The sequence below is a fragment of the Canis aureus genome, chromosome 22 (genome assembly GCF_053574225.1).
Source record: "Canis aureus isolate CA01 chromosome 22, VMU_Caureus_v.1.0, whole genome shotgun sequence".
Taxonomy (NCBI): Eukaryota; Metazoa; Chordata; class Mammalia; order Carnivora; family Canidae; genus Canis; species Canis aureus.
This window is the reverse complement of record NC_135632.1, coordinates 4193873-4218282: the sequence shown is the minus strand read 5'-3', so window position 1 is coordinate 4218282 and position 24410 is coordinate 4193873. Positions and strand designations below refer to the sequence as shown.

At 50.7% G+C, this 24410-nt stretch overlaps 1 protein-coding gene across 1 annotated transcript in view; it reads left to right on the top strand.

Annotated features, from left to right (window-relative positions):
- Positions 1-24410, top strand: part of ARHGEF26 (Rho guanine nucleotide exchange factor 26) — a 112407-nt gene that overhangs the window by 86798 nt on the left and 1199 nt on the right. Inside the window, exons 12-15 of the mRNA XM_077864535.1 lie at positions 15209-15418; positions 21758-21825; positions 23068-23172; positions 23644-23828. Coding sequence (XP_077720661.1) covers positions 15209-15418; positions 21758-21825; positions 23068-23172; positions 23644-23786 — 526 coding nt within the window. The 3' untranslated portion in view covers positions 23787-23828. The remainder of the gene's footprint in view (positions 1-15208; positions 15419-21757; positions 21826-23067; positions 23173-23643; positions 23829-24410) is intronic.

Sequence of the window (24410 nt, the reverse complement as noted above, 5' to 3'; positions counted from 1 at the left end):
ATTTTTGTATAAAGCAGATCAAAGTTGCTCCAGTTGAGAATGAGCTGGGATGCCATGCTAGTGTGTGCAGCTGAATTTAAAACCCACTGCTCTTCATGGTCGCTGGTCTAGGAAGTACTGGTCGCTGGACCCAGTACTTCCTTCTGAAAGAATAAAGTAAATCCGTGGGCAGCATATTCCGCACCCGTAAGTGCAGGTGCACGTGCACCTGTATGCTCCCCTCAGCTCTTTCTTTATGGAACATTCATTAGGTGTACTCAGTGGATTGAGGATTGTAGAGTATTTTTCAACTGATCCTTCATAAATGTCCCATCTTTCTTTTTTAATATTTTATTTATTCACGAGACACACAGAGAGAGAGAGAGAGGCAGAGACGCAGGCACAGGGAGAAGCAGGCCCCATGCAGGGAGCCCAACGTGGGACTCGATCCCAGGACCCCAGGGTCACCCCACTGAGCCACCCAGGCGTCCCTTAAATATCCCGTCTTTTCTAGAATATGAACTTGGAGAAAGAACATAAATCTGTGGGATTTTTTTTTTCCACATAGGCAGGCAATGATGGTGGACTGCATTTATCTGGAAAGCGGGAGAGAATCATGGTAACAGGCTTCTAGAATATATAAAATAAATGTATAAATCTATCATGAGATAGTTATTTAGGTGCTGCTTTTGAGTTGCTGATATTTTAGCTTGAAAGCTCCAGCTAAATGAGAGTTTGAGCTTTTCTTTTTGTTCCTTTTAATCGAGCTGCATTAGGTGCTATTTCAGCTGCTTGGCTGTCCAGCTGAAGTGAATACTGTGTAGGGTCGATCCTGAAAAGCCGTAATTCGACTACAAATCAATACATAAAGGTGCTGATGACTGTTTCTCCTACTATTTAGGAAAATAGTGTTGCCATAACTTCAAGAAGAAAGAATTTCTCTTACCTGGCGCAGTTTAAGTAGTTCTAATAGCTAAGTGAATTTTATAAATAAAAACTGGAGACGGATTATAATTTTGTATTCTTATGTTTTGTTGGTTTCCTAGAGATCGCCTGTTTCCTTGGCTTTTTTTTTTTTTTTTGAGATGTTTTGTTTTTAGGGGAAAGTAATTATATATGACTCTTCAAATGCAGTTACTCTGGACTTTTAACATCTTCCAGCTGCTGAAATGCTGGCTCTATCTCGATGGACCAAAAGCTTGAACTAAACTTCTCGTTTTGTTGATAAAATATACATTGACTGTTGATAAAATATACATTGACAGGATGAGGCCAATTTTAAATATAAATGTAGCTTTGATTAGGATGTCTTCAGTTGAGTTGATGAAAACGTTAAGGGTATTTAGACCAGTTTATTTTTTTTTTAAGATTTTATTTATTTATTCATGAGAGACACACACACAGCGGAGAGAGAGAGGCAGAGACCCAGGCAGAGGGAGAAGCAGGCTCCATGCAGGGAGCCCGATGCGGGACTCGATCCCGGGATCACACCCTGGACCGAAGGCAGGCGCTAAACCGCTGAGCCCCCCAGGGATCCCCTTTAAACCAGTTTAGTACAAACTTTTGCTCTCGAACTGGCCTAGAACCACCCTGTAAATCCAGGCTTTTGGAACTTGAGAATTAAGGCATACACCATTCCACTTAGCCGTGTACTCTGCCCTCCACGGCAGATTTTGCCATTATGTGGAACGTTGCTTTCAAAACTGTCCCGCATTTCTTTGCTCCGCTGCGCTTGAACTTGAAATATCAGTAAATGAAAGAAAAACAGAGCTCCAGTGAAGAGGGCCAGCTTGGTGCTTATCTCTGCCTTTACCCAAAGAGGGATTGTTTTCCCCCCCTTACCCACGAGCTCACCCTATTTCTAAGGTGCTCTTGACCAGGAGAATAGCACCGAAGGCTCAAGTTGTTTGCGGCCCGAATACGCGGTGCGGGTGACAGGCAGAGCGCGGAGACTTGATAAACAGGCCTGGTCAAGAATGTGCAGAACGCGCAGCCCTATTTACACTGGAGCGTCAGGGAGGCGACGGCGAATGCTTCGCATGCCGGGGCCGCAGGAAGGAGCTGCAAGGGCCGGAGCGCCGGTGACTCAGGCGGTGCCGGGTGCAGACGGGGGCATTGCCTGGGCCCGCCTGGGCCCGCCGCCCTGTGGCTCCAGGGCGCCGCAAGGGAGGCCCCAGCCCGGGGGAGGCCACCTGGGGGGCCGCAGGCCCTTCCTCCTCCGTCCTGCAGCAGGTGGCCGGGGCTGCGGCCACACAGCTCTGCGGTGCGGGTATTGGTGCGAGGCCTTGCACAGCGGGTTGCAACCCTGGGGCTCTCTTCTAGGCCAGGGATGTTAATTTTTTTTTTTTTTTTTTTTTAATATTGGAGTTTAAAGTCTCCCATTAGCTCTGGGCTGGTTGCAGGCCCCTGTATTTAATAGTTTCTTCTACCAAATTTCTGAAGGATGGGTGACCAGTCCGACTCTTCTGGATGAGAACGTGAATTCTTTGGTAGTTGAAGCTCTGACGGTAGGTTATGTGGGCACTTCTAGGGCACGGTTCTCACCACGGCACTTTTTTTTTTTTTAAGATTTTTTCTATTTATTTGAGAGAGAGCGAGCGAGCGCATGAGCGAGGGGAGAGGGAAAGGGAGAAGCAGGGAGCCCTCCTCGGGGCTCAGTCCCAGGCCCTGGGGTCATGACCTGAGCCCAGGGCACAGGCCTAACCGACTGGGCCACCCGGGTGCCCCCGCCTCGGTCTTTGTCGCGGGGGCTGCCCTGTCCCTCGTAGGATGTTTTTAGCAGCCCGCCTCGTCTCTATCCCCACTCTTTGCCAGTAGCATCTCCTTCTTAGCTGTGACAACCCAAAACGCCTCCAGACATGGCTCTCTGTCCCTTGCGAGGGCCAAATGGTCCCCATTTGAGAAGCGCCGTGCCTCAGCGATGGCAGACTGGCAGCCAGTGCTGCCTTGAGGACGGTGAAGGTGCGCCGATGTATCAGACCTGACGTGGCAACGATAGCAAAGCCGTGATAGGGGACCAGATTGCCAGGTTTTACTCCCCCATTAATGGCAATTGATCCGTGCCCTGTAATAACTTCTCTGTAGGTATCCGTTACCCTTACATAAACCATACCCTGTGTCCAGCCTTAGGGGCCACGTACTGTCGTGTCCAGTTCTGAGATGCGGAAACTGAATCGAAGACCCAAACAGGTTCAGACTCTCAGAAACCTTGTTCTGTCAGGTAGTCCACTGCCCTGTTCTCATGCAGAGCCTAATATCTGGCTTAAGTCTTCTCTCCCAGTTTCTTCTTCTGAAGCAAAAAGCAGTTTCCCCTCTTTTTCTCCCCGCTCCCCCCCTCCAGCTGTTAGAGTAAAAGGCTCACAAACTGGGTGGCTTAAGACAACAGGAAGGGATAGTGTCACCGTTGGGAGGCCGTGGTCTGAAATAAAAATGTTGGCAGGTCCGTGCTCCCTCCAAAGCCTCTGGAGAGATCCTGCCTCACTTCTTCTGGCCCCTGCGATTCCTTGGCTTGTAGCAGCATAACTCCGACCTCTGCCTCTGTCTTCAGGTGGCCTTCTTCTCTCTCTGTCTGTAAATCTCTCTCTCTCTCTCCTTACAAGGACACCAGTTCCTGGATTCAGGGCCTCCTCCACTCCGGGATGATCTCACCCTACCTTGATTACGTCTGCAAAGACCTTATTTCTCAATAAGGTCACGTGTGCAGGTATCGGGGTTTAGGACTTGAACAGACTTTTGGAGGTCACGGTTCAATGCCCTGCGCTCCCCCAACCCGTCAGCACTGTGAAGTTACGATTATCATCACATAATGAATAAAGGTGCTTAGGAATAGCGTTCTAAGCCAGCGGTAGAGAGCACACCTTTTTTGTAAACAATGACGGATGCTGTCTTTTCATTTCAGTTTTAGATGCCATCATGGTCCTGTGACTCGAGCGCTTCTATCTGGAGGGCCCATAGGTTACCTTTATCTACTTCTTCTGCTTCAGACCTGTTCCTTCTCCAAGGTCTCTCCCGTCCTGTTAGGGCCGCCTCCATGCATCTGGTTGCTCTGCAATAAACCCAGAAGGCTACTTTGGCTCCTTGTCCTCATTGCTCTCCCCCCTCCAGCCAATCACTGCTTCTCCCGTCTCTTATTGGGAGTGCCCGTGTGGCACCACTTTGAATTCACCTGTGAGACACACCTGGCTGGACTCATGCCACCATCCCTCCATCCACTTTACATCCCACGGTGCAACGTAAAAGTGTGCTTTTTAAAAGACCCATCTACTCAGTCCATCCCTTGCAAATGGCCCTTGTGTGGTCTCACCTTGTACTCAGCCTTACTGAACCACCTCTCTAACCTGTAGGGCCTGGCACATGTTTCTTTCTTTGCCTGAATTGCCTCCCTTCCCACAGATCTGTTCCATCCAAGCCTTTTCGATCGAGGCAAAGTCCTTTTTTACTCTTATTGATTGATTTACTTTTTTTTTTTTTAAGATTTTATTTATTTGTTCATGAGAGATACAGAGAGAGAGAGGCAGAGGGAGAAGCAGGCTCCACGCAGGGAGCCCGACGTGGGACTCGATCCCGGGACTCCAGGATCACGCCCTGGGCTGAAGGCGGCGCTAAACCGCTGAGCCACTGGGGCTGCCTGATTTACTTATTTTTTAAAAGATTTTATTTATTTGAAAAAGAGAGCATGAGTAAGAGAAGAGAGATCATGAGTGGAAAGGAACAGAAGGAGAGGGAGAAGCAGGCTCCCTGCCGAGCAGGGATGTGGGCCCCATCTCAGGACCCGGGGTCACGACCTGAGCCCAAGACACGCTCAACCACCGAGCCCCCCAGGTGCCCTCGTCCCTTTCATTCTGTAGGTCTTAGATTAATTGTCACATGCACTAGCAGTTCATATCCAGTCCTCTGTAGCGGGTCATTTCTGTGGCTCTATGGCCCCATAAAACCCGTACTTTCTCTGCCGTATCATTTGTGTTACTGTGTTCACGTCTGTCTTGCTGACCTTTGTACCCTCAGCGGATGGCCCAGCACCTGGCCCATGACGATCACTTATAAATGTTCGATTCGAACCAACTCTGTAAATATAAACAGTTTGAGTGAATGCACTGCTCACTGGGCGGACCCCTCATGCTGGCTAAAATTTCTTTGAATTTTCCTTATATTTAGAGGATGTAATTTTTGTAGTTCTGCTCCATTATATGCCCATTTTTAATTAATTTTGGCAAAACCAAGTCTGGACCTTTGTTTATCAACCCCGTGCTCCACAGGGGAAGTGTGTTTAAGGCCTGTTTTTATTTTGTACTGTCCTATCAACTAATGTTTTGAGCTGCAAGTGAAAGTATAATCAAACCAAAGGATTTAAGTAATAAAACTAGTGAATCATCATCATCATCATCATCATCACACACACAAGTCCGGTGAGCTCAGGAAACCCTGCGTGCTCCGTTCCTCTTTGGGGGATTCCCAGTTGGGTCACTTGGGAGAGCTCTGGTCTGTATGTAACAACGTGCAAAGAACAGTGGCTCGAATCCTAAGGACGGCTCCTTCTCTCTGCAAGGATATTACCAAGGAGGGCGGCTCGGGCCCAGTGGCCAGGAGCAGCCCAGCCCTTGTCCGATCGTCCGCTGCCCTGTGCTCCGGCCACTTGTACCCCCACGCGTGTAGCTCCGTGGTTGCAGATGGCTTCGGCAGGCCCAGGCATCAAGATTCATTCAGAGACCCAGGATGGAGGCACGGCTGAGAAACAGAGGCTGACCGAGGGGGCACGTTCCTCAAGTGGCTTTTCTTTTCTTTTCTTTTTTAATCAGCAGAGGAAAGCCTTTCCAGACAATCGCCAGAAGACTTAGGTCTCATGGGTCACGAGACGTGTCATCATAGGGGAGGCTGGGACAAAGGGGAGCAGGAGAGGCACGATTGTTTAGGCTCAGCCGTGCTGCGTCCCCCGGGGCTGGACACCGTGGGACGTGGTGGACCAGAAGCAGGGGAGGCTGACGGCTGATTCGATGGGAGACCGCTCCAGCCGCAGCCAGGAAGCCCGCTTGTCCACGGAGCACTAATTAACGTCCAAGTCGCCTGGGAAACAGAAAGAGCTCCGCGAGAGAATCCACGCTTGCCTTTAGGATAAACGCAGGACAGGGTGGGCCGTTGAGTTTCAAGAAGCCGGAGGTGATTGGAGGTCTCGAACCCACTGGTTTGGCTGGTGCTGGTCACCCGGCTGTGGTTCCCCTGAGTATCCTGTCGGTCGGTCATGCCTCTTGGTTGCCATCGGGCCACCTGTGTCCTTCACATTTGGAGCACACGGATCCGTGGGCCTGGGTGTTGGGCATAATGCAGAAGGGATGCAGAAACCTAGTCTAGTCTTCTTGTCTGTGCCAGAAAGTATATCGTGTTCTTTTTATTTTTTTTATTTTTTTTCATTCTTCTTCTGAATTCTCCAACCATGATGTTTTCAGGTACTCCCTGCAGTTAAGTGAGTAGTAATAGCCGTGATGATGAGACCTGTGCTGGGGAGCAGGTGCCTTTAGCAGCATTCAGAGTGCAGACACAGCGCACCATTGGGTTGTCACAGCGACCTAGTAGTAGTAGGGTTTCTGTTCTATGGCTGAGGCCTCTGACGTGGGGGAGAGAGAGAGAGTCAGTCAATGGAAGTAAACCCGAATGTGAGGATTACTTACTCATTTGTAATGATCCTGTTACCAACTTAGGAAGCTGCTTGCTTGCTCTTCAGAGCTTGTCTAGTCCTGCTTATGCCGGGGAGAAAGCTTCGGTTCGGTGCTAACAGCCTCTCGGAGCCGCCCGTTTCCCCTTTTCAAGGACCAGGGGTTCAGGGGTTTGCACAACAGGGGCCTGCGTCGTGGGATGCGGAGATCTGTGGTGAGAGGAATGAGGCCTGTCTAGTCCATGATGGGCCACGAGCCACATTTCTTGGCAACAGTGGAGCCCGTTAGATCCTTATCTGCCCCACAAATGTGGTCCTTATAACCATTTGTTAAATCGTTGACAATGAAATAGGAAGCATGTGGCCTGTTTGTTAGTCTTCAGAATTATTTTGATGAACTGAGCGAGTAAGCCTGGCTGAAATCAGTTTCTGAATAAATACCGTGCCTTGTTTTGTTGGAGTGCCTGCCAAATCCCGACTTTCTTGACCCTAGGTATTCAGTTCAAATCATGCTTGGTCCACTTGCCTGCCCATTGGCAAAGTGCCTGTAATTATCAAGCCTTTAACAAAACGTCAGGCCATCAAAATGCATTATCTGTCAGGAAAATTAAAGAGAATAGCTGACGTCTGCTGAGTGGTGCGCTAGGCGTGCGTGCAAGAGCTCCGCGTGCAGAAAGAAAATAAGTGCATTCTCTCACTTAATCCTCACGACGGTCCAAGGAGATCGGTACCGTTATCCCCATTTTACAGATGGGAGAACACAGAGGGTCACTAGCCCGCTCAGGATCACAAAGTGAGTGAGAGAGTTGGGATTCTTACCAGACGTTCTCGTCCAAGGCTCTACTCTTACCTACTCTACTGCACTTCAGTACTTTAAAATCGTGTGTCACTTGACTAAGAACTTGTTTGTATTAATCTGAAACCAAGCCTTAGGATGGAAAGCAGCATCAGTGTGTGGCGACGTAGTGTTTCAGCCTCTTCGCTCAAAATAAGTTTCGGTGCAGATCAGTGGTCTTCGTCCCAGAAGTGTTAACTGGAGTATTTGTTTTAAAGATTGACTGATGGGTTGATTGATTTGAGGGTGATATCAAGAGAGACCGTGCACGAGGGCAAACATGCACAGGGAGAGGGAGAAGCGGACACCCTGCCGGGCCGGGAGCCTGATGGGCCCCACGCGGGACTCGATCCCACAACCCTGAGATCATGAGCTGAGCCGCCCAGGTGCCCCAGCTAGAGTGTTTTTATTCTAGTGAAGCACAAGATCCAATATGGGGATTTAGAGAGGGAAGAGAAGCAAATTGAACTCTGCACCCGAAGACGTCTTATCACCTGTCTTGAAGGAAAGTATTAATCTTTGATCCTTTGATCTTATAAAATCGCATCAGGTCGTGTGAGTCAGCGCTCCAGCAGAATGGCAGAGCTATTATGAATCCCTGAGGGAAAAGCAAGGGGCTAGGAGAGGATCCTGAGAATGACCCGAAAGAAGGTTGATGGAGAAATGACGTCACAGGGTCATTAGCAGAGGACGATAGAGTTCCAGGGTGCCACAGGAGCTCAACACCATCCGATTTTGTAGATGCCAAGAATGGTGCTGAGATCCAGGTCATTGGGTTCGGTGGGGTGCTCGGCCGTGATGGCCTTGGGGAGCGATCCCACCGGCATGCCGGGGCAGGGTCTGAGGAAACAGAAAAGGCAGGCAGCCGCTAGCTCGGGAGGCCTTTGTCTTGGCACCAGCCAAGTAAATGGCTTTCACAACAGGGAACCTGTGCACACATTTTAAACGAAGTCTCTGGAAAGGGAGCTACTACTGCTAGTAAGAAAGATACACATCGCTGTCTTGACATTTGCAGAAAATCGTGTTTTGTTTTGGATGATTCTTGATAGCGTCTCCTAAATGTCGCTCTTTTATGAAAGGAAGGATTGGAGGCGCTGGTTGGGATTCCATCTGTCAGGTTTTGGCACCTGGTGGCTCAGTCAGTTGAGCGTCTGCGGTCAACTCAGGTCATGATCCTGGAGTCCTGGGATGGAGCCCCCACGTCCCAGGGGATGGGCTCGCTGGGGAGCCTGCTTCTCCCTCTGCCTCTGTCACTCCTCCTGTCTCCTCTTTCTCTCTCTCTCTCTAATAAATAAATAAAATCTTTAAAAAAAAAATTCCAGAACAAGGCCACGGTCAAATGGGAGAGGACTCACAGTTAGGCCTGAGGTGCAGTGAGGTGGTGGGAAAGCTGGCCTTCACAGTCTAACCTTTCCCCCCCACATCTTTCCTTTCCCATGTCTGGCTCCTTCGTGGCCAACTAGCCTGTTTCCCAGGACTGGGCATCCTCAGCAGGTACTGGAAGTAAAACGTTTGCTAATAAGGGTTAAGGTAGGAACTCTCCTGAAGGTATTTGCATGTTTAAAAGCACCTCCCCCCCCCAAAAAAAAAGCACCTCCTTGCCCAGTGACAAGGCAAGCCCTGATGGTCTGGGCCCAGGAGAAAGACCTGTCCTGTCCCCATTCTTCCTCATGACTCAATGTCCACAGAGCTTGGGTCTAAGGAAATATCCTTGTTGCTGAATGAGATTGGGTCCATTTTTTTTTTTTTTTGACTTTTTCACATTTCTTCAGATGTTCCAACATTATTTATTGACTAACCTGTTAAAATGCCCCATAGATTTGCAATGTAACCTTTACTATGTCCTAAATTCCCAAATGTGTTTGGGTCAGTTCATGAGCCCACTGTTCCGTTTCACTAATCCATCTGTCAGCTGAGGCTCCAGGCTCGGTCTTTGACTCACTGTCGTTTTACAACATGGTTTGAGTATGTCCTAAGGCTGGACCACTCTCATTCTTTTTTATAATTCCTTCTGACCGTGCTTACGCGTTTATTTTTTCTATGTTTGAGAATCAGCTGGACTAGTCCCCCTCTTCAAAAACATCCCAAAAAACCTTGTTTGTATTTCATTGGGTTGTGATAAAATTGTATTTTAATTTAGGAAGAATTGATGCGTCTGTAATATCAAACTTCCCTATCCATTCAGGCCTTCTTCTCAAGTGTCTGGAGGCTTTCTATAGCAGCCTGTGAGGTTTAATCCTAAATGTTTTATGGCTTTTGTGGCTATTATAAATAAGATGATTACTCTGATTACGCTTTCTGAGCGTCATTCATACCTAGGAAAGTTTTTTTTCTTTTCTTAACCACTTTATTGAATTAACTCTCACTTCATAAGAGCTTTTCAGGCAATGATGTCATCTGCAAATAATCAGTTGTTTGTAGGGCCAAAAAAAAATTCCATTGTGCAATAGTCACTTCAACTCGACCCTCACACATCCACAGACATGATGCACTTATTATTCTTTAAGTTTTTCTTTATAAGCGTGGCTTGTAAAGTATTTCAAACATACAGAAAATTATCAAACACTGAGATACCTATCACCCAGATTTAAGATACTTTTTTTTGCCATAATAATACTCTCAGATCATTCCTCCTTCAACAAAAAAAGCCTGATGTAATCCTGCAGACGCATCTACAGTATCTCCATCCCATCTTCCTCCTCCTCTCCCCAGAGTAACTCCTGCACCGAGATGGGTGTCGGTCATCCTGCACTCACCAGTGCATGCGTCTGTATATGGTTTCGGTGTTTTCAGAACGTGTGCACGTTGGATGCAGTTGGAAAATGCCGTCCTGATTCCAAAGTAATAAATATAGGCCCATTATGAAAAATTCCAACCTTTAGAGAAATTCGAGGAGACGGAAAGCTAAAAGTGATCCATAGTAATGTTTCTAAGAAAGCTACTACACACAGTAAGGTAGGTCATGTTTAACCCACGCTGTGAGGCCGCAGATAGTAGGACCCAACACTATCTGAAGTACTTAAGAAAGGAAGGCCTTCCTGGGGGAAGAATGACTGAGGTATGTGTTTACCACCATGTCCTGTTCTCTACCGATGGTTCTCTATCTGGGTGAAAAAGAAAGCGAGAAAGGAATCTCAGCAGAGGCTACTGGGACTCTGGGTAGGGTTCAACAGGGAGACCCATCCTTGTTTACACCACAGAGCAACAAACTTCTATAGATTTGATTGCCGCCCCTGATAGCAGCCGCTGCTTGCACAAAGCAGACAGCCTTGATGAGCAGCTGGCAAACTTGGAGCACGTATAAGACAATCAGAGGAAGTCTACATATAAACCTCCCCATGCAAGGAAAGGTGGTTTTTCCATTTGCCCTTTTCTGAGCAATTTAACTTCCTAATTACATGATCCAGATTGTTTCAGAGACTATGTAAACCATATGTTTGTTAAATGATAGAGACAAACATGGGGAAGTCTGATTAGCATCAACTTCCCTCAGGAAAGGGGTGGCTTTCCCTAAGCCTGGTTTAGCCTGCGTTATCCTTGTTGGACGCGGGTAAGGAAGCGGAGGAAGGGAATAGTGTGCAAGTAGCCGCGTCTGGCTGTGGGTTCTCTCCCCTTCTTTCAGCTGAGGCACATAGTGTGATGCAGAGCTATCCTTTGGTAGTAGCATGAGTGAGTAGGTGCCGGCTGACATCAGTGGAATGAATGTCCTCCAGTATTTTTTTTTTTAAGATTTATTTATTTATTTATTTATGATAGACAAAGAGAGAGAGAGGCAGAGACCCAGGCAGAGGGAGAAGCAGGCTCCATGCAGGAGCCCAACGTGGGACTCGATCCCAGGTCTCCAGGATCACGCCCTGGGCTGCAGGCCGCGCTAAACCGCAGCGCCACCGGGGCTACCCGTCCTCCAGTAGTTAGCAGATTCAGAGAGGAGAAAATACAGTTATTTTGAACCTTTATGAGAGTGAGTGTGGGAGTGTGTATTGGGGCGGGGAGAGTGTGGACGTGCTAGCCAGAGGAAGTTGCTTTTTAGTTTCGTTCCATTGGGTTTGAACAGTAGAGGGTGAGAATAAGTAGTCAATTTATTTCGCTACTGTTAAATGAAACCAGGGTTTTTTTCTTAAAATATAAATTTGTTGAAAGAGTAGTGAAGATGTCGCAAACATTATTGATTATGTCATGAAGACGTTTTACAGATCTAAATGAAATAATGGTACTGGGTGATGGCTATTGAATCTGTTAAAAACAAAACCAAACCACGTTTCCTGCATCCTATTTTGGATTCAGGAGTGCAAACAGTGGGACAAGTTCCCTGTTCGGGCACAGTCCGTGACACAGATGTGCAGGTGTGTAGAAGCGGATACCTCGAGGTGAACTCACATAGCTATAAATAAAGTGGCCACAGTTCGTCTTCCCAACTGGACATTTGAGAAGGCAACAGGCATAAATGAGGTCACACGGTCACCCCAGCTCTTAATGCTGTTGTGGTTGTCATTGCTTAAGAGAACAATGAGAAAAAAAAAAAAAAACACTTGATTTTTCTACTTTTCCTGGCTTTCATTGTTCCCAAAGGATAAAGATTCAGAGCATCAGTGAAACACACTCGCAGATTCAGAGCATCCGTGAAACACACTCGCAGAATATTATTTGTATCTATACAAATTCTGAGGAACTCAAAAAATTAAGAGGAAAAGAAAGACTGAACTAGTTTATTACATGCTCATTTACGTAGCTTTCCTGGGGCCTCTGGGTCTTGAACTCTACTGGGGACCACCGAATAGATGGAACCACTTTAAGCTGATGACAGTTTGAAACTTGAGTCATCTCGAATGATGGCTTTATGGCAGATACAGCCCTTTACCTTTTATTTTTTTATTTTTTTATTTTTGGAAATATGAAGAATATTTGTGCAATGTCATTGGTTAGGGCACTGTCTGAATACTCCTATTCACAACATTAGGATGCTTGGATTTCTCTGAGGAAACAAAAAACTATTTTTACCTGGAAATGAGTGTCTTTGACTAACAGGTCATCTTGTTTAACTTTTGTGAGTTGGACCAAAAGAAGTAACTAGGAGGTAGAGAAAGAGGATGATAACAAAGAAGCCCTCATTCATCTTATTCTTTCTCTTGTTTCGATGTTGTTGAGGTTTGCTTTTTGGTTTTTTGGGGTTTTTTTTTGCTTTTGTGTTTGGCAGTTCGGTTTTTATCCTGAGTCGTGTGCTATTAAATCCATGCTTAAGAGATCTAGATAATATTATAAACTTTTCCTGCTCTGCCAAAAATTGACTGCTTTGTTTCTGGTAAACAAGATTTTATTTATTTATTTATTTATTTATTTATTTATTTATTTATTTAACCTGGAGTTGTCTGAGTGGCTCAATTAGTTAAACGTCAAACTCTTGATTTCAGCTCAGGCCATGATCTCAGGTTGTGGGATTGAGCCCGCATCAGACTCTGAGCTCAGCGGGAGTCAGCCTGAGATTCCACCTCTGGCCCTCCCCATGCTCATGCTCTGTCTCTCACTCTCAAATTTGTGTGTGTGTATATATATATTTAATGTTTATTTGTAAAATATATTATCCTGCTTTCTTCTTTTTATAGAAACCATGTGAACTTTGATAAACCGTATTGTGGTGTGAGAAATATTTTATATATCCTAACTCCTGGCTTTGTTGCTCTGTAGGGAATCTCAGAAGAGCTTTGGAAATGATCTTGCCATGTGAACTTTTAATTAATACAGAGAATTACTGTAGCAACAAGTGAGACAATCAGAAGTCAGGATTTTGCTTACCGTTCATAACTGTGTTTGCTGTTTTTTTTTTTTGCGGGGGGCAGGGGTATCAAATTAAATTTTGAAAAGATTTTATAAAGTTGTCTAAGGAGAGTCACAAGGAAGTGGTTGACAGGTGGAAATGTATACCACTGAATGAAAGAAATTTTAAGAAATCTTTTTTTTTTTTTTAAGATTTTATTTATTCACTCATGAGAGACACAGAGAAAGGCAGGGAACCCGATGTGGGACTCGATCATGGATCCCGGGATCAGGACCTGAGCCCAAGGCAGACGCTCAACCACTAAGCCACCCAGGTGTCCCAAAATTTAAGAAATCTTGAGCAAAATAGCCTATCTTGAAATTCCTAGTATAATTGACTAGGCACAAAGAGTTTCCTTGGAGTTTGTACATTTACATTGATTCTTAAATAAGGTAAATAGTCACTTTTGTTCTTAGAATATATTAGAATATATTGAATAATCATCCATTTATTCAACAGTTATTCCTTGAGGTCTCCCATGTTCAGCTGCAAGAGACAGATGCAGGCAGAGTAGAGGGAGGGCCCGATCTAACCAGGGTTGGGATTTGCCAAGGAGTGATTGCAAGGAGTGATTTTAACTACGTACCAAGAAATCCAAGCTGGGTAAGCTAATAAGCATGAAGGAGAGGACGCAAAGTGAGTGTTTAAGAACAGGGGGAAGGTGGTAGAGTCTGTAGCTAAAGAATGGTTGGGTTGAGGATTAGAAGATGAGGAGGCGAGTTGTAGAGACAGATGGTTGGAGAGGGTGCTTGACATTGGGATTGCAGAGAGGTTGCGGTCGATGGCAATGACAAGGTCTCAGGTGTGATGATGGTCGGGTGGGAGGGCAGAGGGTCAGATGGTTGGGAAGGGGGGGAGTAAGGAAATGAGAAGCCAGGGTAAGGGGAGGCTCCCCTCCGTGGAAATTCAAGAAAGTAGTGGTGGAGAGAGACAGTGAGCCAGTGACTCATAAGGGCAGACGACTCCTAACCCATCCAGGAGTCTGTCCCCAACTTTGATTATGAGATAGAGCCGGACAGCATGAGCTTCAAAGCTCAAGACTTTTGGGGAGGAGGAAGTGATCCTTTTCTAGCAGCAGCGACGAGACGCAAGCCCACAGAGAGCCTCCAGGGGAGGCCAGGTTTTCTAGCGAGAGCCAAGTTTCTGTTAAGGCAGGACGGTGAAGGGGAGGGTTCAAGGCTAAGGCTGAGGATTTATAGGATTTTGCTGGATTCCCCACAGGGATCCGTTTTGGGAGGACACAGTAGAAAGGGTTCAGAAACCAGTCGGGGGGTGCTCAGGGTGGGGGGTGGAGGCAGATGAAGCACGGTCACAGTGTGACAGGACGAGTCAGGGGGAATGAGGACTACTGGGGCTCTGGGGTGCAGGCAGGGAGAGCGAAGTCCGTGCCGCTGGCCCCTGAAGCAGGTGGGGGGGCGGCGTGTGTTGGGAGAGGAGGAGTCTCCGCAGACCCCTAGGGCTCTTCCGTCCTGTGCCTAGTGGTTTGGACAAGGCTGGGGGTGAGCCCTTGGTACCCAGAGCGTGGGCAGGTCCGGGACGCCCTCCCTGCTCCGTGGGCCACGGACCCCGCGTGTGGGTCTCACTTGTGATCACAGCCCCAGGATAACGGAAGGTGAAGCTCGCGCGTTCAGATTCCCTTTTAATACTGCTTTTAACTTAGCATATGATGGGGAAATAGTCATTCCCAGGCTGAATTTGGGAAGGGGCTATTGATTCATAAGCAGCATACGGAATTCAGATTCCGGGTCCTGGTGTGGGTTTTTTTGTTTTGTTTTGTTTTGTTTTTGTTTTTTAAATAAATCCTCTCTTCCTTTCCTTCCTGCCTCCCTCCCCATCACGTTCTCCCCACACTTCAAGTCGCACGTGACTGGAAAACGGACAGTGTCACTGTCTTGTCCACGGAGTCGCTGACACGTTCTTTTCCCTTTTCCCGCAGCGAAGAAAGTTACAACGTCAACGATTACTCCTTAAGAGATCAGCTGCTGGTGGAGTCTTGTGACAGTGAAGAGCTTAATTCTTCTCCAGGGAAGAACAGTTCTACGATGCTTTATTCAAGACAGAGCTCTGCTAGCCACCTCTTCACCCTGACGGTCCTCAGCAACCACGCGAGTGAGAGGGTGGAAATGCTGCTCGGGGCCGAGACGCAGTAAGTCTGTGCAGGGACTGGGCTTCCGAGCACCTGCTCTCACTGTTCCCTGCCTGTTGCCCTTGGCCTGAGACGCCCTGAAAACAGCGACGGGAGCTACTGGCTCTGTTGTGCTGAGCACCTACTATGCGCCGAGCACTGGATCTCTTGCTTCCCGCAAGCTCATCTTTCCCTTGCGATGCCCTCTCTGTCTTGAGAGATGGAGGTTACTACTTTCATCTTCTTGAGTCCTGACAGATGCATTGTGGTGCTTGAGGTGGTGTCCTTTTGTATTTAGAGAGTGCTTTAAACGTCCCTTCATTTTAGTCATCGGTGAAGACATGACCCATGAGCCATGGGTAGTTGACACCTGGTAGTTTGAGTCTAGACCATGAGTTTTCCTAGATAAGAGGCCGTTTTGCAATCCCCTCCCGTCAGCCAGACAGCCAAGAGCCCAGTGATTTCTATCAGAAGAGACACCCAGTTTGGGGAGACCTTAATGAATCCACTTTCCCATCAGAGTTGATGCAGAGGCTGACTAAGCTTGCCTGCTGTGTGCATCTGTGGCGGCTCCGGGGGCAGGGTGCCGTCCAGCCTCACACTGGACAAGGGCAAGGCAGCTTCATCTTCAAATCCACTCCTTTGATTTGGCCCATATTTGGCCCGTTCGGAGGCAACGGTTGCCCTATGTATTTGCTTAGAAACTGGAAACCTCCCCCGGAAACAGTCCTCACAGGCAGGTGGAGCAGGAGGAGAGGAGAGGAGAGTCCCCTGCTCGTTGTCCCCAGGGGTCCTGCACATCCCTCCCACTCGGGTCGGCCAGGGTGTAATCAGAGTGGGTCAGCAGCTGGTGGGTAACAACCCTGAGGCTGTAGCAAAGTCTTAGCGAAAGTAGAGCCACGAAGGCATCTCTGGCTCCGGCGAGTATTTTAACAGCCTCCCTCAAAGAGAGACACCAGAAAAAGAGTGAAATTATAAAGCGTCCACCGAAAACGTTTCAAAAGGGCCGTTTCATCTCTTTTGGCACTAGACGTGACTCTTCAAAGGCTGAAGGAGACCGAGAGGGACAGGTTGATGTAAAATCTACTTGGGATGTGAAAATAGCCAAAACGGAGTATTCCAAATGAACGTGAGAGGTAGCAGAGGGAATGGGCAAAGGAGCTTCATCCTCTGTGTTTATCCATAAAACAAAGAAAGGCCTCTCTCTGAGGTCCCACAGCGCTTCCATGGAATTGCTAGAGCCCCACCGCGTTCCAGGCGCGCTCCTCCGGCGGGTGTGGGTGCGGGTGCTTGCGGGTCTGTGCAGGTGGACAGCAGGAGCCCCGTGCAGCACCTGGGCTCGGGACGGCCCTTCTTCAACCCCGAAAGTGATTAAATCCCTTGGCCAGTGAAGACAGACCCGGCTTTCCTCTGTTGGGGGGAAGCCTCTCTTAAAGAGAATTTCATCTGTTTGAGCTTTGGATCTTCTAGGATTTTTTACTTTATTTTATTTTTTTATTTATTTTATTTTATTATTTTATTTTATTTTTTAAATTTAAAAAATATTTTATTTTATTTAAATTATTTTATTTTATTTTTTATTTTATTTTTTGAATTTAAAAAATGTTTTATTTTTATTTTATTTAAATCATTTTATTTATTTCATTTTATTTTTTATTTTATTTTATTTTTTTATTTTTTTTTTATTTTTTATTTATTTATGATAGGCACACAGTGAGAGAGAGAGGCAGAGACACAGGCAGAGGGAGAAGCAGGCTCCATGCACCGGGAGCCTGACGAGGGATTCAATCCCAGGTCTCCAGGATCGCGCCCTGGGCCAAAGGCAGGCGCTAAACTGCTGCGCCACCCAGGGATCCCTATTTTATTTTTTAGATTTAAAAACTGTTTTATTTTTATTTTATTTAAATTATTTTATTTATTTCATATTTTATTTTATTTAAATTTAAAAAATATTTTATTTTTATTTAAATTATTTTATTTATTTTTTATTTTATTTTTTAAATTTAAAAATATTTTTATTTTATTTAAAATTTTTTATTTCTTTTATTTCTTTTTTATCTTATTTTTTAAATTTAAAAAATATTTTATTTATTTTATTTTGTTTTTTTTAAGTAGGCTCCATGCCTGACTTGGAGTCCACGGTGGGGCTTGAACTCACAAACTTGAGATCAAAACCTTAGCGGAGGGACGCCTGGGTGGCTCAGTGGCTGAGCATCTGCCTTGGGCTCAGGCCGTGACCCCGGGGTCCCGGGATCGAGTCCCACGTCGGGCTCCCCACAGGGAGCCTGCTTCTCCCTCTGCCTGGGTCTCTGCTTCTCTCTGTGTCTCTCATGAATAAAGAAATAAATTCTTAAAAAAAAAAAAAAAAAAAAAAACCTAATCTGAGATCAAGAGTCGGAGGCTTAACTGGCTGAGCCGCCCAGCTCCCCCGGCCCCGCACCCCCTTCATATATGACTTTAAGGATGAAAACGTCTTAAAGCTTTGGAGGTTAGTGCTTGTCCAGACCTGCTAGGGGAATCTCCGGAACAGGCGTGGGCCGGTCGGTCGTAGTTAGCAACGGTGGAAGCGGTGGAAGCGTTACTGGTTTCGCTTTGCGTTTTCCTTTTCTCTTTATTGAGGGTTGCCTGTTCCCTATTCCGGTCTTGCCGGATCAGCAGAGCCTCCCCTGTCCCTCTCATACCCGATGTCACCTCCACCTCGTTCCTGACGTCGTCCCAGGAGCGTAGGCCGTAAACGGACACGCCGGGCCCTTCGTGCATACCACGGTGGCTCCTTTCCGGGCACCTGCCGTAGCATCTGTTCACCCTCTTGCCTTTTGACGTCGGCGTGGACGGAGAGGATGTCGGCCTCCTCGTCACGGAGGTGCTCAGGACATCGCGTCGGGCCGCCCGCACGTGGGCTGGGCCGTGGGGCTCTCTCGGATCCGCAGTTCTCTGATTGCGGGCGAAAGGGGCCGCGGGGCAGGTCTCCGTGGGTGGAGGAGCCCCCGCCTCCGACTCCAGCTCAGTTGCAAAGTGAATAAACGGGCCCTTCGGAGCGCACACGGCCTGGGACCTGGGACGGCAGCGCTGCGGACGCGAAGCCGGTTACGGGCCAGAGGCACTTCTCTCCGAAGCAGCACCCGGCTGTTGAGGGGGCCCGAATCATGTGGCGTGTGGACACGTGCAGGTCAGCCCTGGCCTCACCTCATCCTGAGCCATCAGGGTTTTGGTCTGTGTAGACTATTAATTCTCTTTGCTTCTCCGATTTTGCAAAAACGTGTAGGCGAGGATGGTTTTTAAGTGTCCCCTCTTTTACGTTGTATGTGGTTCATACGGTCTGTCAGCAAACTGGTTGGGAGAACAAGGTTTTCGCCCCATTCTGGACTTGTCATACTTGCAGAACTTTGGTCACGTATGTCCTTTGGTTACTTATTCTTCGGTTGGGAGAAAGGGAAAAAGGAAAAAAAAAAAAAGACATAACTATTGACCTTCTTGGAAAAACTGTTGTCAGTAGGAAGGGTGTGGCCCTTGGACCCCAGGCCAGGTCACGCATTGGAAGAAGGTGACATTGGGGAACTGATCGCAGCTTCGATTAGCTGAGAATGTAGCAAAGGGCAGCCCGGGGGGCGCAGCGGTTTGGCGCCGCCTTCAGCCGGGGGCGTGATCCTGGGGTCCCGGACCGAGTCCTGCATCGGGCTCCCTGCATGGGGCCTGCTTCTCCTCTGCCTGCGTCTCTGCCTCTCTCCCTCTCTCATGAATAAATAAAAAAAGCTGGGGGGGGGGGGGCGATGCCTGTGGAAACAACAGGGCGGTGAATTTCGGGCGTCCCATTGTTTGAGATGCCTTTGGACTAAAGTACCGAGTGGGCGGTGCGGGCCCACTGGCCTGAGGGGACGCTGGGACGAGGCCTGAGTGGCCGGGCTTGACCGTGACTTGGCCGGGTCAGGGTCGCTGGGGGTGTCCGACAGGTGGGTGCCTGGGTCTGCGACTTGCGGCGAGCGGCGGACACCGCAGGCCAGGCGGCCCCTCCGCAGCCCCCCCAGCGGCCCTCGCACCCTAGCCCCTCCCGCGGGGCCCTAACCTGTCACCTGAGCTCTCTTAGCCTCCCCTGGTGGCGGCCAGTCGTGACCGGCCAGCCCCCACTGCTGTCCCTAAGCCCGCAGGACTCTAGGGGAGCCCTGGGCACCCGTGCGGTCCGCGCGGCCCCGAGACCTGCTGCTGTTCCCACGAGCCCTCCTCTGCAAAGCTGCTGCATCTTTTTTTTTTTTGAAGATGGATTTATTTGAGAGAGGGAGGGGGGGAGGGAGCAAGTGTGCAAGCAGTGGGAGGGAGAGGGAGGGAAGGAGAGTGTGCGAGCAGTGGGGGAGAGAGCACGCGCGTGTGCAAGCAGTGGGGGGCCAGAGGGAGACAACCCGAGGGAGGCTCTGGGTGAGAGCACGACCCCACAACCGAGACTGCGCCCCGGTGCCCCCCCGCACCCCCGTCCGTTTGCGGGGTGGGAGGACTCCTCCGTGCGCTCAGCTGTGTCCGTCTCACCTGGCGTAGCAGGTTCCCAGGACGTAGGTTTGGAGGCGAGCCCCTTGCGAGTCTTACACACTCGCGCCCAGAAGCCGGCCTGGCCGCCGCCCGTGTCCCCGCCGTGGCCTCTGCGCTGCCGGACACGCAGCTGCCTCTGGATTCCGCCGGCCTGGCCACGTAGGCGTCGGGGCTGGGGTGGCTTGGGTGGCGGTCCTCCGGCCACAGGACGTGCGTCCAGGGCGCCGCCGCCCTCCCCACCTGGGCCCTCCTGGGACACCTGGGGGCCTGGGCACGAGGCCCCGAGGGCAGCGGCAGGTGGCGCCCCGGCCGCCTGGGTCTGCGGTGGCATCTGCGTGGCGTTTGGGCCCGAGCGGCTGCGGTCCTGAGACGCGGGGACGGGCCCCGGGAGGGCCGCCCGGGTTCTTTGCCCTTCATATTGCAGCTGCAGCATAGGGTCCCCTCACCCCGTCCCCAGGGACCCTCCTCAGAACGTGTCCCTCCGCAGGACCTAGCGGCCTAAGGGCTGTGGGCCCGACCCCCGCGTCCTGACCAAGGGCCTTGTCGGGGGAGCCTGGCCTGGCCGCCGCGCCGCCCTTAGGGATCTCGCTGGCGACGGGGAGTACGTGGGATGGGGTGACACTGTCCGCTGTCTTCGTGTGTGACACGCTCCCAAGACCTGTGTCCACCCAGAAGAGCCCAGGAGAGATGCTCATTTACCTGGAGCAAACCTAGGTCTTACCAGTGGCAGCATGTGCCCCTCGCGGCATCCGGAATCCGCTTCCAGGAGCCCCATCGGGGAGCTCGGGTCCTCCGGGGACCGCAGCACCCACCCCGGAAAGACAGGCAGGCAGGTGACACTAGCAGGTCTTTGGTCATCGAGGAAACAGGGATTGACCCACTTTCAGGGTTTTTCAGGCTTCCAAGGTCCTGGGGTCCCCAAGCAGGGCTCCTTGAGGTTCTGGGGTCCCCGAGCGGGGCTCCTTGAAGTCTTGGGGTCCCCGAGCGGGGCTCCTCGAGGTCCTGAGGCCCAGGGTCCCCCGAGCGGGGCTCCTTGAGGTCCGGGGTCCCTCTGCCCCAGGAGTGGGACCCCTGGAGGAGGAGGCGGCGCGTGGGCAGGTGCGCGTCAGGAGCGCCAGCACCGTATCAGCCGCGATCCTGCTACGTGACTTTCCAGATCAAAAACCGGGGAGGACTCTATCCTGGAGAGATGCTTAAGCGAGACTTCTGACCTCTCGTGAAATGACTACCTTGTTCCGTATCATCGCAAAGCTTATTATTTAAAAAGTCTCAGTTATTCCTTGAAAAAAAAACTTTTGGCTCTGTTCATTGGAGCACTTGCACATGGTCCAAAAAAAGGTTAAAAGAACTTAGTTCAGGAAGGCTCAGGCTGGACGGTATTAGCTGCAAGGGGAGCTCAAGCACCTTAAGGTCTGGATTTGTCGGGTCTGAAACGGTGTGGCTGGGGGGCGGGGGGGCAGCGGGGAGGATGCAGACAGACCGACCGCCTCGGAATTTTTTAAAATGGAATTTACTCTTTTGAAATGTGAAATCGGATCAAGTGCACTGAGTATCTCCTGCAACGAGGTGTTGTGCAATCGGCTCCTTATTAAACGTTGCACCGTCGCAGGACAGATCCCAGTTGACCAGTAATTAGCCAACTTCATCCAGAATCTTCTAACAGGATGACCAGTGTTCCGCCCACAATCCCCAGATTATCTTTTTAAAATAAGATACCCGCCCCCTCGGCCCCAGCGCCCTCCCCGACCCTGAAGGCCAGCCCCGTAACCCGCCGGGAATCCCTGTCTCGGTTCCCTCCTTCTTTGTTCAAGGACCCTGAACCTGGATGTCCCCTCTGTTTAGGAGCGAGCGGGCCCGCTGGATCACCGCCCTGGGACGCAGCAGCGGGAAGCCGCCCCTGGACCGAACCTGTGAGTACCGGGAGGGCAGCTGTGCCCCCTGCTGGCCGCTGGCTTAGTATGAGTTTTAAAGATTTTATTTATTTATTCATGAGAGAGACACAGAGAGAGGCAGAGACACAGGCAGAGGGAGCAGCAGGCTCCGTGCAGGGACCCCGACGTGGGACTTGATCCCGGGACCCCAGGATCACGCCCTGGGCCGAAGGCAGACGCTCAGCCACTGAGCCACCAGGCGTCCCAGGGCCGCTGGGTTGATAGTCACCGGCCACCACCCCTGCTCCCTGCTTGGGAAGCCACGGGATCTGAATCCAAATCCAAGGTTCACTCTCTTGTATAAACGTGGCAATTTAGTCACCCCCAAAGGCAGGTGCATCACCATAGAAAGTACGGGGTGATTGCCAGGATTAGGTTAACCTGTATGGAAAGGCCTCCTGCACTGTGAAGCTCTTAGGTTTTCAGCGGTCGGTAGAGGGCAGGGGCCGCACGTGTGAGCCTTCTCCAGACGCTCTGAATCTAAGCGGAAATGTATTTTTTAAAAAAAATAGGCCATCCCTTGTGGCCTTATTTATTAAAGTGATAGCACTGAGGACATGGATTATTTACATCAAGTAGAATATCCAAGAGCATCCATTCTGCTTGGGGAGTGGGAACCGCTGCAGTCGGGCGGGGTCACGTGCCTGGATGAGCGGCTTCCCCCCGAGATTCCTGCCTCTGGATATTTCTCCCCGGAGGTCAGGTGGAGAGAACCAGGGGCAGCGCCGCTGCTCATCCCGGAGCACCGCAAAGTCACAGCTTCGCGCTTAGAGCAGCAGCTACCGTGGTCGGTTTGAGCGTCGCCCACAAAGCAGGTTTCTTGTTAAAACACCAAGAGCTGCCGTCCGTGCGGAGTCCCTGGGGTTCCGATGGCCGGTTCCGATTCAGCGTTCTGGGGGAGTCCCTGGGGTTGGCCGGGTTCCGATTCAGCATTCTGGGGGAGCTGCAGAGCGGCGCCTCCCTGTCCGGGCGGCGGGGGGACAGGTGTCCTGCAGCCGGGCCGGGCCACAGCCTGTGTCTGGCCTCGGTTTCCCCACGCACAACGGCTGTTGTGTGCTCTCTGGCCGGGCCCGCGGCTCCTTGTCGGGCTGCTGGCTGCGGGGACTCGGGCACCGTGGAAGGCCCCTGGGGCTCCTGGGCGTCTGAGGCAGCGTTTCTGCCTGGGCCTGAGGTGCACGGCTGCCCCCGCCACGCTCAGCGTTGTCGCCTTCCCTGTCGCAGCGCTGACCCAGGTGGAAGTCGTTCGGTCGTTCACCGCCAAGCAGCCCGACGAGCTGTCCCTGCAGGTGGCCGACGTGGTTCTCATCTACCAGCGGGTCGGCGACGGTGAGTGGCCCAGCTTGGCACAGGCGTGCATCACCCGCCTCCCCGGGGCTGCCTCCCGGGCGCCGGCTTCCCCTTGGCAGCACGGCTGCCTGTAATGTTCTGTAATGTTCTTGTAATGTTTTGGAACGTGAAGCAGTCACAGTCAAAAGCGACTGGAAGAGTCCCCCCTTCCCCGTCCCTCGGTGACTCCGTGCTGCTCTCCAGAGGCTCTTCCCTCCTCACTCCTTCCCTTGCCTGCAGGCCCTGTGCCCAGCACCCCCCTCCCCGCCCTGCACCACGGGCTCGCCAGCCGCCCCCGATGGCGTCCCACCTCGGGGTGTCGCTCATTCTGTCTTGAGGCCTTCCCCCGTTGCCCTCTCCTCGCCTCCGTCGGCGGCCACACGAGCTGGGGGCGGGTGGGGGGCGGCCCTGCAGTCCCGGGCCCAGAGCCGTCCCCCGGCTGCCTCAGGAGGCCCCTGCTCTCGTCTGCAGGCTGGTACGAAGGCGAACGGCTGCGGGACGGGGAGAGGGGCTGGTTCCCCATGGAATGCGCCAAGGAGATTACCTGCCAGGCGACCATCGACAAGAACGTGGAGAGGATGGGGCGCCTGCTGGGGCTGGAGACCAACGTGTAGGCCAACGCCGCCTTCCTCGGCCGCAGCCTGCGTGCAGCTCGAGTGAGAACAGCTGCCGACGCGGGGCCGCGTGGCTCAGCGTGTGCACGGCCAGTCACTTCCACACGGGGCTCGCGGGCTGCATGGGGGCCGGGTGTGGGGGCTCAGCTGCTGCCGGGTACTCAGCAAGGGTGCTAGATGCCGGACCCTGGTTGGCGCCTTCCCCGCGTGGCCAAGAACGCCACTGCCCCCCTTTAAGGGCTCCTTCGTAGGGTTCTCCCAGGATGAGCAGGAGGTTCGGTTTGGGAGAAACGCCCGGTTTTGTAAATACCTGTGTCGCCTCTTCTTGGTTCGGATTCCGATGCGGAGGATCTTGCAAGGCAGGGCTCCGAGGGGAGCTGCTGCGTTGTTCTAGACCCTTCCCAGGGCAGGGAAATGGACACTTGAATTTTTGCCGCCTCTTCCCTCCTTCGTAGGCGAGATGCTTGCCGTAGAGATTTTCGTTTTAAATCCATCTCACCCGATATTGGTCTCTAATAAAACCCAAGCTACTCAAATAAGATAGAATTTCAATGGTTCACAGAAGTGAAAAAAATCCTGCCTACAGGAGAGGGTCCTACTTTTTTTAGATCGTCCCGAATGAGC